Raw genomic sequence first — 13,425 nt, 5'->3', positions numbered from 1 at the left:
ACACAATATAAATATATATATATATATATATATACATTAAAGGGTTGTTTTCTAGGACATAGTTTCTGCACTGTGAAACAATGGATTAATTAAAAAAAAATTTAAAATATTAGTTTTTATCAAATTAAATGTCTAAGTTGAGTAAACAAACAATTCAAAATTTTTATTTAATGAAAAACAATATTTTAAATTGAACAAATGACAGAATTTTTTATAATTGATCCATCGTTTCACTTTTTTTAGTGTGTGAAGCAGAAATTCACTATTGAGTTGGAACCATCTCAGCGGAGCAAGCCCGCCCCCACTTCCCAACATCTTTCTGTTTACAACGATTTGAATAAAGAAATACCTCAAAATGCCATTTCAAGCTTAATTTTCTTATTTGTCCTCAGAAAAATGTCACAAGAACATGTTAAAGACAAAGATTTTGATCGCCTTTAAGGATTTTTTCAAACTAAAATGTCTGCAGCGCTTTTATTTAATGAAACACTTTTTTGTTTACTTTAATAGGTTTGTTTGCCTACAGGTAAACAAAAACAGGTGTCGCTCCGCGGGCTGAAGCAGCTGCAGTAGCATTAGCACAATAATGGCTGCAGGTGTACTTATTCACAGCTGACCTCAGCCTCCCATCCACACATTAACACCTTTCTGAATGTGTTCATCTCCATCCCGCCCCGCGCCGCTCTCCTTCCTTCCCGCTCTCTCCGCCTTTGCCTAATTGTCTGTGAACGGGAACTTTTTTTTCTGCGCTTGTCCTTTGAAGTGCAATCCTTTGTAATTTCTGCCAAATTTAACAAGCGGCTAAGGAGGTTGTGCTACATCTCATTACAGCTCGAGTGATTGTTTTCCTAACAAAACACTATGTTAATCCAGTTACACCATGAATATCTGGGAGATTAATTAGGGATTAAACCGTTTGCTTTGGGGACAAAACCCGTGTGTGAACAAAGGCGAACTGCAGTGCAGCAGACTCCAGAGAAACAACACAGAACGAGCACTTATGGTGCCCCGTTTCTGAATAAATATGTGCACAAAGATGAGTGTAGATTCCAGTAAAGAGAAAACGGTAACGTATTTTTCAGAGTATAAGTCGCATTTCTTTGCGTGGGTGAGACTTATACTCCAAAAACATCTAGTTTTTAAATTAGAACCAAAAGTATTTTGTTTAATATATATATATATATTAATTTCCAACATTTTCCTTTTTTTGACAAATATTCTCAGTACTAACTTTCATAAAACGAGGATAACTACAATGGAGTGTAAGGGCCACCAAAAAAAGTAAAGTCATAAATTTACAAGATTAAAGCCGAACTGAGCATACAGTCCAGCGAGTATCTGTTTTTTGATCAGGTAATCTGAAGTTTATTGATAATGTTACAAATGTTTGGAAGCTCTTTTGTTTGATTTACGGTTTATTAAAGTTTTATTCATTGATAGTGATTTGTAAAATCTCTACAGTTACAGTTGATAAAACCGTTACGCCCACTTCCACTCATTTCTTCCTCCATTAAAGACAAGTTCTCCTCCAAGTCTGTGTGATGTTTCCGTCTGACGAGTCCCCGTTTCCAGCATTTTCAATGTTCTTATGTTAATGTAGAAGAATAGTTTTATTTCCCTTAACTGTTGTTAAGCGTTGAAATATGACATTTCTTTGAACGAAGGGACGCTATAACTTTTTATCCTAAACGTATGACTTTTTTTCGTAAAATTATGACTTTTTTTCTCATGAACTTAAGACTTTTTTCTTATAAACATATAACTTCACCTAAGTTTGTGACTTTTTCTCCTAAATTTATGACTGTTTTCTCCTAAAAGTTTTCCTTTTTTTCTAACCTATGCCTTTTTTTCGTAAACGTAAGACTTTTTTATTGTAAAATTTTGACTTTTTTCTTGTAAACATATGACTTCTTATAAATTCGTGACTTTTTTCTCCCAAATGTATGATTTTTTTCTTCTAAATTTATGATTTTTTTGTATCATAAACGTATGACTTTTTTGTCTTTAATTTTATAACTTTCCCCCTAAGACATTCTTTCTCCTGACTTTATGACTTTTTCCCCTAAATTTTTTACTTATTCCCTTAAATTTATGACTTTTTTACCCTAATTTTAAGACGTTTTTCTCCAAAATTTATGACTTTTTTCTCAGAAAATGTATGACTTTTTTTTCGCTTAAATTGATAACGTTTTGTAGTAAATTTCTGACTTTTTCTTGTAACTTAAATTATTTTTTTTCTCATGTATTTGTGACTTTTTTCTGGTAAATGTATGACATTTCCTTGTGAATCTATGACTTTTATTTGCAAATTTGCACATTTTAAAGTCATAGACATCTGACTTTCAAAGTAATAAATTTACAACTATGAAACACATACATTTACTAGAAAAAACAGATTTATTCTCGTAATTTAACAGTTACGACTTTTTCTCGTCAATTTACAACTTTAAAGTTGTAATTTAAAAAACTCAGTTGTAGACAACAAAACAGTTTTTTTTTCTTCTTTTTTTTACTTGAGTTGTAAAATTAATTGTTAAATTTGATGTTTATGCAACAAATTCTATACAGTAGTACTTAGTGTCATATTAAAAAATAAAATAGAGACTGATAATCTGTTTGTGTATGGGCAGAACGGCGGATCCTGGAGCGTCGTGTCACTGCAGGAACAGACTTTAAGTGAAACCTGCTTGTAGTCAGCGCTTCTGAAACTTGAAGCTAATGAGGAAGTGTTTTAGGGAGAAATTCCTCTGACAGCTCCACTTCCTCCCAGAAAATGTCAGATTCTCCAATATAACACCAAGTCAGGATTTTTTCCTTCCATCTGATTCAGCTGTAGGACATTTTAAAATAAAGATTATGTATAAAAACATTAAAACTAAAAAGTTTAATTCTGATGAATGAACAAAGAAATGCGTCCAGCTGCTGCTGTGACAGCCAATCAGAGTGGATGCAAACCCACCTTCTGGATGTGTGATCTCACTTTGCATCAATGCAAGGCAAACAGAACAAAAAAAATGGAGGATTTTCCAAATTCCAGCTGCACTGATGGGTCAAAGTCACTTTAAATTTGAAAATAAAAAATGGAGAGAAGCGGCTTTTCCTTTGACAACTGCTGTCGACACAACCAGAGCATGACCACCACACTGATGCCTCCACAGCAAATGGCTCTGTGCTGTCAGACACGGTAAACAAGCTTACACGGAATTCAGAGAACGCTTCCCAAAGATTCATTCAAGTGCATCTGCTCGGAAACTTTAAAAAAAAGGCATCTTTCGTTCATTTACTTCAGCTCCTTTGTCACTCATAATTTTCACAAAAACACAAATGGAGGCGTTTGTTTGTTTTTTTATAAATTAGACACAGATAAATAAGTGAAGCGGCGAAGCCTGCCGTTCACTGTGGAGGATTAGTTTGGATTAGACCTGAGAGAAACAGGATCTCAGCGGGGAATCAGGACGTTATTAGTTTTTCAGCCTCAGGTGGAGAATCCTCTCCAAGGTCTGCTGCCACTTCTCTGCCGTGAGGATCAGATCTTACAGGAAATAAAGACCACTTCAGACGTTTGTCGATGTTCTCAGCCGTTTACAGGAGCCAGGAAGACCTCAAAGCTGATTCCAACCTGGAAAAGAGTCCTTCTCAAAACAAAAATTATAAAAGATCATTTTCCTTTGTAAGAAGTAAAAAATGAATCTTAAAATTAGCTATAAACCCTCATATTTAGGAATTATTACGTCTTAAAACAAGCATTCAGTGCTCAAAAGAGTTTCACATCTTTAAAGATGTACGTAATATATTTTATTTTAAGAATGACAAAAGTCAAATTATTCTAATTCCTAGACCATATATCATCCTATAGTATGAGTAGAATTTAACATTTAAGTTAAATTTGTTCCAAAGGTTATTTGTAAACGGATGTTAACTTTCATACTTCTGTCCGGCTGTTGTTAAAGGCCAACCAAACTCTAAATCAACTTTTTTTTGTCTGTTCACATCTATAAAAGGGGCTTTAAAAGTGCTGTCTGTTGGTCGTTGCCAATTTTTTCGACAAATTAAAATTAACTTGTTTAAGTCTTGAAAATATAGTCAAAAACCGCCTGTGTTTTGCCCCCTTCAGGTTGAATTGGGGTATTACAGTCGAATTGTGGTTTTCACGGGATTCATTATTGATACATTTGTGAAAGTTTCACTATAAAGACTACAACTTTTTCCACGTTTATCCACATATTACCAATTTTCTTAAATTTAGAATAGCTAAAATATATGTAGCGGCCTTAAACAAAACCTAGATAAAAATACTCTGGGAGACTTTGTGCTTTTGTAGTGCGTGTCATAAAAAAAGAACATTGTTTCCAGAAAAATTATCTAGAAAAATAATCTAAAAAAAATATTGCCAACAATGGTATTTGATATTAAAATACCGTATTTTTTTAAAGTAAAAGTCGCATTTTTTTCATCGTTTAGCCAGGGGTTTGACTTATACTCAGGAGTGACTTATTTGTGTTTTTTTCTTTTTTTAAGACATAAATAGGCTAAAATATTTGTTATTTTTCAAGTAACATTGGTTGTCCTTTCGCAGTTGTTTGCTCAAACAACCACTAGAGGGCGCTGCATCTGAGTATAAGTATTTCCCACTGACAGTACCAGAAGATGAAGTGCCGTTCAAAACAAACATGGAAGAGAATCTGATTGTTTTTACTCTTAAATTTTGATATTTTTCTTATACAGATCAAAAGATTATAATTCTTGTTTTTATTTATTTATTTATTTTAGTAAACTGAGCTTGGTGAATTTGTTCGGAATCATCAGATTTTTATCCTAAAAATGCAACTTATACTATAGAGCAACTTATATATGCTTTTCTTCTTCTTTATTAGACATGTTTTGCCCGTGCGACTTATACTCTGGAAAATACGGTAATCTAGTAGAAAGTTTTTCTTAAAACAAGAGTTCTTCTTATTTTCTCAACCCCCTTAGCAGATTTCTTTTTTTTTTTTTTTTGCTTATATAAAGATTATCTCCCAATAGGGTAGGAATTTCTTACTTATTTCTACAGAGCCTGCTTTTGCAGTGTAATGTAGTGGTCAATATATGGAGAGTGCTGCATGCTTCCAATGACTGCTCGACATCAGAGTGGAAGCCAGACTAAATCACTGCAAACTCAATTAGGCATCTCAAGAACCTTTATTCTGAAAGGGATAATGAGCTGCAGGAGAAACAGGAAAAGCACAATAAGAGTTCTCTCAACATCTAAATAGTGCATTTTCATTAAACTGGCATAATGCAATTTATGGAGTGTATAAATCATATTTGCATACTGGATATTTGCTGAAAGGCAGAATGAGGGGAACAATGAGAGGCGGATAAATGTCAACACTCGCAGCTTCAGGATACACATGACTTTTGAGACGCAGACATAAATCATGATCAGTAATCCTAGACTTAAACAAAACCAAGTGTTGGATATATGAAAAAAAAAAAAGCAGAAATATTTCTATTCTTTGGAAAAAAATGGTCAAAATAAAAACGATTTTGTTAATTCAAGGATTTAGTCAAATAAAAATCATGTTTTGGTGTTTTTGACATAACATTCTGATGATGGAGGACCTACATTAAATTTATTAATTTATGTAAATTGATTGATTTCAAACTGTGCATGTAGAAAATAGCTCTCAGCAATCTCTCCGATTATAAAGTTTGGACAGATATTAAGCCTAAACAACAAATCACAAAATGTTTGAGGTATTGTTATCACGTTATCGCGATAAGTGCCTGTGCAAAATGTGTATTGCATAATCGAACAAATCACAATAAATCTCAATTATTCATTTTATCGTTATCACATTACTGCGATAATGGCCTAAGCAATATGTGTATCGCATATTTCACAAATCACAATAAATCTCGATTTATTGTTTAATTGTTATCACATTACTGCGATAATAGCCTGTGCAATATGTGTATCGCGTATTGCACAAATCGCAATAAATCGCAATTTATTATCTTACTGTTATCATTTTACTGCAAGAATAGCCTGCACAATATGTGTATCGCATATCGCACAAATCACAATAAATCTCAATTTATTGTCTTATCGTTATCGTGTTACTGCGATATTAGCCTGAGCAATATGTGTATCGCGTATTGCACAAATCCCAATAAATCGCAATTTTATCATGTTGTCATTATCACGTTATTGTTATCACGTTAACGCAATAATAGCCTGTGGAATATCTGTTTTGCATATCGCAAATTTATTGCGTCATAATTATGTTACTGCAGCAATAGCCTGTGCAACATGTGTATCCTATATTGCACAAATTGCAATACATTGCAATTTTATCGTGTTATCGTTATTATGTTTTTGTTAACACGTTAATGTGATAATAGCCTGTGCAATATCCTATATCGCACAAATCGCAAATTTATCGCATTATTGTTATCATGCGATTGCAACAATAGCCTGCGTAATACATGTGTTGCATAGTAGGCAAATCGCAATAAATCGTAATTTTTCCAATTTTAACTTTATCACGTTATTGCGATAATAGTCTGTGCACCTTAAATGTTTACACATGCTGAAACAAAATCATGGCAGCTTGAAGTATTTAACACATCAAATAAACCCCATTACACATTTGACCAATCGGATTAACCCCCCGTCAGGTTGATGACCAACCAATGGAGCCCCTTCATGTTAGATCCCGCCTCTTATTTAAACGAGGGTCATTTGGAATTTAATGTTATAACTTTTATTTATTAAAACTGTTGCAGTGAAATGAAAATGATGTATTTAGTTGTTTTTAGTTTTGCTGTTCATGTATCACAAGTCATATCGTTATCGCGATAATATCACACATCGCAAGTTTAGTGCAAATCAAAAAGGGCAATTCGGTTCAAATTATTGTTAGTTTATTTAAGATTTAGGATATTTTTTTTTTATGTTTCATTTGACTCAATAAATAGTGACAAAAATAAACATTTGCAAGAGGAAAATCCATTTTCCCTTCTAAAAATAAATGTGTGAGAAGAGAAAGCGCCGTGTCTGCTCAGATACCGGGCCCATCGAAGAGCCGCGTTACAGCAATGATTCATGTACTTGCTCACCAATGAACATCTTTGCCATATGAAATTGCCTAATTAATATTCACTGGGCCGCAGCCACCCGACATGACAGGAATTTATGGTTTCCACAGGAGCTCAGAGGGTCCAAGCCATCAAACATGGCATCGCGAGCATTTCCCATTACCAACAAAGAGCTTGTAAATAAATTCCAAGAGTGACACTAAATCAAGGTGAATTTTTCTTTAAGCGCCGCAGAGACCACTTCAGCGTGAGCCTCTGTCACGAGGAGTGAAGTGTGACGGCTCTTTTCCACCTGAAGAGCGAAGCATCTCAGCGTTCTCAAAAACAAATTTGGCAGCAATTTTCCTCTTGAGAGAAGTTTTGTATCGTGCACAGATTCATACGAGAAGATTCTTCTTAAAGAAAAAATCATATAGTATTTAGATGAATCTCCACACTTCATAAAGGCTGCGTTAATCAGAATCTGTCTGTTGTCCTAATTAGAAACAGACAAAAAAAAAGAAGTTCGGCTGAAAATTATAGAAGGGTCTGGTGCAGAGAAAGACCTTCTATCTAACTAGTTCTTGTTTTCTATATATTTCAAATTTGCTCATTTTGACTATTCTATTAATATTCGATCCTGGCTGGCTGCTGGAGTCCTTTAAAAAATGATAATTGGATATTTCATCCCACAAAAACAATCTAAAGTACTTGTGGACTTTCTTTGATTTAAAATATATAATTTTTGTAAGTGATCATGGTATAAGCGGGATAATGCCCCTTGAGGTGTTCATTATCAGAAGCTAATGGAGTTCGCGGAAGCAATCGCATTATCCATCAATTTCTGATAACTTACACCCTATTGGATACTATCCTTTACTTCTGAACATCCCTGAAACACAAATGGAGATTTATGAAATCTGAAGTTCTTATCTTGTTTCTGTCAAATAACTCACAAGCTACATTTAAGATAACAGATTTGTCTGACTGAGCAGATAATCTAAGACAGGATACTCGAGCTCTCTCTGTTATGTGTTAGAATGAGGAGTCACCGAAAAGCAAAGAACCATAAAACAGACAGGGTGGTAGATCTCAAGGAACAAGATCTACGACCTATAAGCTTCTATTGAGCGTTAAGGTCCGGTCCGGTACAGCGCGGTCCAGTCTGGTTTAGAATGGTTCATTCAATTCCAGAGAGCGTTTCCACTCAAAGTTGAATCATCACAAGTAGACTGATTGCATCATAGTAATGCAACTAAAGCAAAAGCGAAGCTATGTGATCCATCCAGCTCACTCTGAATCTCAATATTGTCAAGGATGGCAAAAACATTAAACCTCAGTTTCACTGAGCGGTCCAGTACGGTGCAGTCCAGTTAATTCTGGCAAAGGTTTCCACTCAGTTAAGGCTCGGTTCCACTGAGCGGTTTGTTTGTAGACTGCTACCGTGCCGCTAGCTCAACCTGTATCATACCGACTCGTAACCAATACAGACTCGTGACCAATACAGACTCGTGACCAAAAGAGTCCACAGGAAACCACAAAATCTGAATATTTACAAATGTTAGCTTAAATGAGCGCTATATTGGTGCTTTCTCATGCTGTCGTTACTTTCTGCCATTCAACAGGATGGCTAACGCGGCGACCCCCCAACCAATCCGTTCCACTTTTCAATGGACCTACAACCCGTGGGGGCCCCCCAAGAGGTACGAGTTATGAAAGTCCTGTTTTTTGAGTTTGTAACATGTATGAGTGGCATTTTTCTAATGAAGAAGAACAAGTAAAAAAATATTTTTTTTTTATTTCCGAGTATTTCTCTTGTTAAACTGCTGTCAATCAAACTGTCACAAACTAATTCTGTTTGAATCAACACATTCTCACTCATAACTCCTCATATATTGACGTTTGGTTAGGACCCCTCCGTGTCATTTTTTGACGTTTTGGGTTTCTCTAACTTGTAATTTTTTGATGTGCTGGCTGTTCCCAATAAATCACGAGTCCCAAACCTCCGGGAATCGAACAGGAACGTGAAGCACACCGGTACCCTAACCCTAACGGTACTGATTCACATCCAACATTGTGTCCGAGCCCGGTTCATGCCCGGTCCCATGTTCGGTGCCAGGTTAGGGTACCAGCCCCAGTAACGGGTTTGAGTACTAATATTGTACACGTCCCAAGGACCAGTCCACGTCCCATTACCACCTCCGATACAGCTCCCCGATGGTTGCTTTTACAAACAGAACTAGTTTGTTCCATTTGGACCTACAACCAACAGGGGCCCAAAAATGGTACGGTCCGGCTTAACGGGTCAATTTTATAATGAAAACGTTCAAAATACTGGACCGTACCGAACTGAACTGGACCACTTAGTGGAAACAAGGATATAAAGTCCCACTCATCATCCAATTTTCTAATCGTTCTAAGTTATTTTTATTTATAACGATGCAGTTTTTAGCCAAAATCAAAAGTGTTGTTTTCTGCAGAGTGACTATTAGAAATTTGCCTCTGTGTACGTCCGCCCCAGTTCCCATCACCCATTCACTCTCTGAACATGTTAAACACTTCATCTGAGTGGGTCCTTAAAGGCGGATAACTGGACTGCACCATTCAACTGGATTGATTAATAAAGTAACATAAAGTTATGTTTAAAAATGTATCATCAAAGCGTCTTTTAAATGTTTTTCATGGCACTAAAATCAGAAAAGCTGCTCAAGTTGAACCATTTAGGATGTAGGTATCGGCCTTTTCTTTCACTTTTTAAAAATAAAATGTTTTTTTTTTTAAATTAAAATTTAGAGGTAAGCCTCTTAAACCAAATTCTAGGTCCTTGGAGCACATTTGGACTAAAGAAAATCTACAGCACAGCCAGTTCAGCTGCTGCTACTGTTGACTGGAAAGCACAAAAAAATAAGAAAAATTCCCATTATTTACTGTAGTGTCTTTCTGTCACCGATGCACACACAGACAATGGCTGGGAGGAAATGACGGCTGACAGGTTTAACTTTATCCCGGTGAATATGTAAATCAACACCCTCAGCTCCTGTCAACACCGCGAATCACTGCACCTTTGCTGTTGATTTTATGTGAAGCACTTGGCCAAGCTGCCAAGGTGGAAAATATTTACTCTTTTTCGCATTCATTTATGGATTAAAACCAGTTTTTCATGGAAGACTCACCTTCCTGTAGACCATCATGTTGGGGGTGTCATCGTCGGGGTCCACGCTGCTCATGGACCTCATTGAAAGTAGAGGTCGGACTGGCTTAACGGGCTCCTCCGAGCCGTCGTTCGGGTCCTCGTTCTGCCTATCTCCATCCTCAGACCCCACATCCGATTCCTCCGATTCTTTCGGATCTGGTTGGGTGGTCTCCGCCGAGCTCGGGGGGTTCTCCTCCTCCTCCTCCTCCTGCAGCTGAAGCTCCTGGGGTGCCTCCGCCATGGCCTGTTATCCTCTTTCCCTGCGTCACAGCTGTTCCTTGATGTCCTCCTGTGATCTCTCCTCAGCGGAGCTCGCCATAGGAAAAAGACAGAGAGATAAATTGGACGGTGCAACCTGCCCCGAGCTCTCATCTTCCATCAGTCTTCTGCTTCATCTTTTGTCACAGGAGGTCCAGGATGGATGAAAAGAACGGATCGTAAATTTTCTGCGTTTCTCCCAGTGCAGCTTTACAAATGACTGAAGTTGCACTTTTATTCTTTCTATTTTTAGTCCTTATTAATGAAGACATTTTTAGGACTGTTTACCAAAGGACCTCACTCTTATCTATATACATCAATATATCAACATATATTTCCTTAGCTTTAAAGTATTTCATTTTTTTAGTAGATTTGTTTTACCTGATAATGCTTTAATCATGACGCAAAAATGTTATTTTAATCATTAAAAAATTACTTATTTGTTCAAATAATTATTATGTTTTTAACTAAAGGAACAAGATTTTTTAAAGATTTATCCAGTTAAAGTTTACATTTTACAAAGTCTCATTTCCTGTATCAAACTACACTTAATGACCTTGTTGATAGTTACTCTAATTGATTAATTGATTGATTGATTGATTTCTATAAGTCTTAACTAAATGTAAGACTATTCTTCCTGGGGTCTGCATTAAAAGAATAAATGTGTTCATACACAAAATCATAAAAATACATCAACATCAAAATGTTTGTATTATTCTAACACTAATTCCAATTCACTATCAATCTTGTCTAAATTTATCAAAATATTCCTTTTCGTTTTTCTAAATTCATCTGTTTGTTGAAAAATATACTCATACATATTAAATTAGGGTTTTTATTTTTTTAAATGGCTTTAAAGTTTGATTTTATTAAAAATGTTAAGTTATTTTTTAACCGTCTGTCAAATAAATCTGATAGTCATCTGCATAAAAACACATCTGCTCGTTTAAAATTGATTAAGAATACGTAAATGTCGGTAAAAAAGAGGTCTGGTTCTAGAATAGAGCCATGTGGAACTCCAAAGCTGATTGTTACCCTAAAATGACCCAATTCACATTAAAGCTGTAACTTTAAAGATCCATTCCAGTCAACTTTTGATCTTTTATAAAATCGTTCACAGTGTTTTTTTCTTATGGTTATGTTGTTTTTAGCTGAAAATCTAAAAACTTGTCTCGTCTTGGATATAGTTTCTTCGTTCATTAAAAAATTCTCCTCTGAGTTCTGGGCGGAGCTGACCCCCCCCTTGTGGCCCCGCCCAGCGTATTTTCTTCATCACTAATATGCTTGAAAAACTTTATTGCAACTTTCATTGGAGTGTCTCTATAATGAGACAGAAAAAAGCAGCGTTTAAGCTCCTGGTTTCAACCATCGTTAATGACAGTTATTTAAAATGACTGAGGTTTTGGTTTGTTGTTTATTAAAAGAACTGTTTCCATTAAAACAGTAATATAAATAAAGTCTCCTAAAGTGGAGGTTGTGGTGTGATTGCTGCTCAGACATTGAGCTCCATGTTCTTTAGATCAATATTTTGAAGTAAACATAAAACTGTGGGTTTGAGGGGCTGACGTCTCAGAGGTTCTGCTGCTTCTGAGGAACTGTGTGGCTTTTATTTACAATTTTAAATCATGAAAAGAAAAAAGAAAAGACTGGGAGCACTTCTGGAAAAATGTCCCGTCTCTGCTCCAGACATCTGTTTGCTAATCCATACCTACGGCTCGCACTGACAACAAAACGACGGATTTGTTTGCCTGTAACGTTTAGTTTCACACTCCCGTCGCTCCGTGCGTCCTCCTGGGATCACATGTCGCTATTTACGCTGGAATCAATACCACCAGATTAGCTCTCGATTTTGCATAGAAATGAGAAGCTCCAGCTGCATACCAACATCATATCAGAGCCGTGAAGATTAAGTTAAAACCATTTCTTTTTAAACAACTTGTCGGTCATATTTACGATTGTGTATTTGACTTTGAAAAATATAATATAAAATTGTCTGATTGCAGTTTATTTTCTCCAAAGGTAAAATTTTGACAAATTTACACCAGAAAAGTTCCAGACAGATTCTTTTAATGCAAAAAAAAAATATTTGATTTGTGGTGTAAAAGACAAGATATGTGTAGCTGTATGACTTGTAGCTTAGATGATATTTTTGTTATTTTTATTTTTGTTTTTAACTAATATTTTTTTATTATTCAAATAAAACTATAAATTAACTGTATTGATCATGTTGAGCACTTCAGATTTTAATTTTCCCCTTTTCCCTCTATTTCACCATTATTATATGAATCAAGTTAAATTGGATTTTTACTTCAGGAGTGAGTAAACTACTTTGGTTTAAACAATTTCCAAAAGAAAATAGCAAACAAAAAAAATGTGATCAGAGAAAGGGAGAAAATACATTGAAAATGATCATTTTTACTATTATTTTACTATTTTTTTAATAATTGTTCATCTTTATTAGTTAAAAAAACAGTTTGTGTTTTAAACTTCAACATTTTGGTGAAAAATTACTTTCAAACTGTATAAAGATTACAGATTAATCCATTACTTTGCAATTAACTGTTTCAGAATTTTAATACTTTAAATGACTTCTATCTTACATTTGAATTACTTTTTTTATAACATTTGAAGTGACAAATGTACTTTGTCAAAGATCAGATATACAAATATTGGAAATGATAATTATCATATTTTACTTTTGTAAGAACGATTGGGCCAAACCTGAACTCAAGTCCATAAAAAATGAGAATATGAGCTTTCTACCTTAAAAAATTTGAGGTCTAAGTATCTTATAAAACTAAAACAAATAACCTCATAAAAGTTCGTTAGTCTGCAACAACAAGAAAACAAATGGATATTAGCTTTCTGGAAAAAAAATTATTTTAGTTGCAGAAAGTGAAGCCTAACACTAA

The 13,425-nt window shown here is 35.1% G+C and overlaps 1 protein-coding gene across 1 annotated transcript in view; it reads right to left on the bottom strand.

Moving 5' to 3' along the window:
- LOC112158240 (regulator of G-protein signaling 6) overlaps nt 1–10,469 on the bottom strand; it is a gene marked incomplete at its 5' end in the record, with an annotated part of 60,057 nt that extends 49,588 nt beyond the window's left edge. Inside the window, 1 exon segment of the mRNA XM_024291491.1 lies at nt 10,236–10,469. Coding sequence (XP_024147259.1) covers nt 10,236–10,469 — 234 coding nt within the window.
- Nucleotides 10,470–13,425: the final 2,956 nt, after the last annotated feature.

Source organism: Oryzias melastigma, linkage group LG24 (genome assembly GCF_002922805.2).
Source record: "Oryzias melastigma strain HK-1 linkage group LG24, ASM292280v2, whole genome shotgun sequence".
NCBI classification, from domain to species: domain Eukaryota; kingdom Metazoa; phylum Chordata; class Actinopteri; order Beloniformes; family Adrianichthyidae; genus Oryzias; species Oryzias melastigma.
Note: the sequence above shows the minus strand (reverse complement) of the source record. Positions and strands in the feature narration are given on the sequence as shown.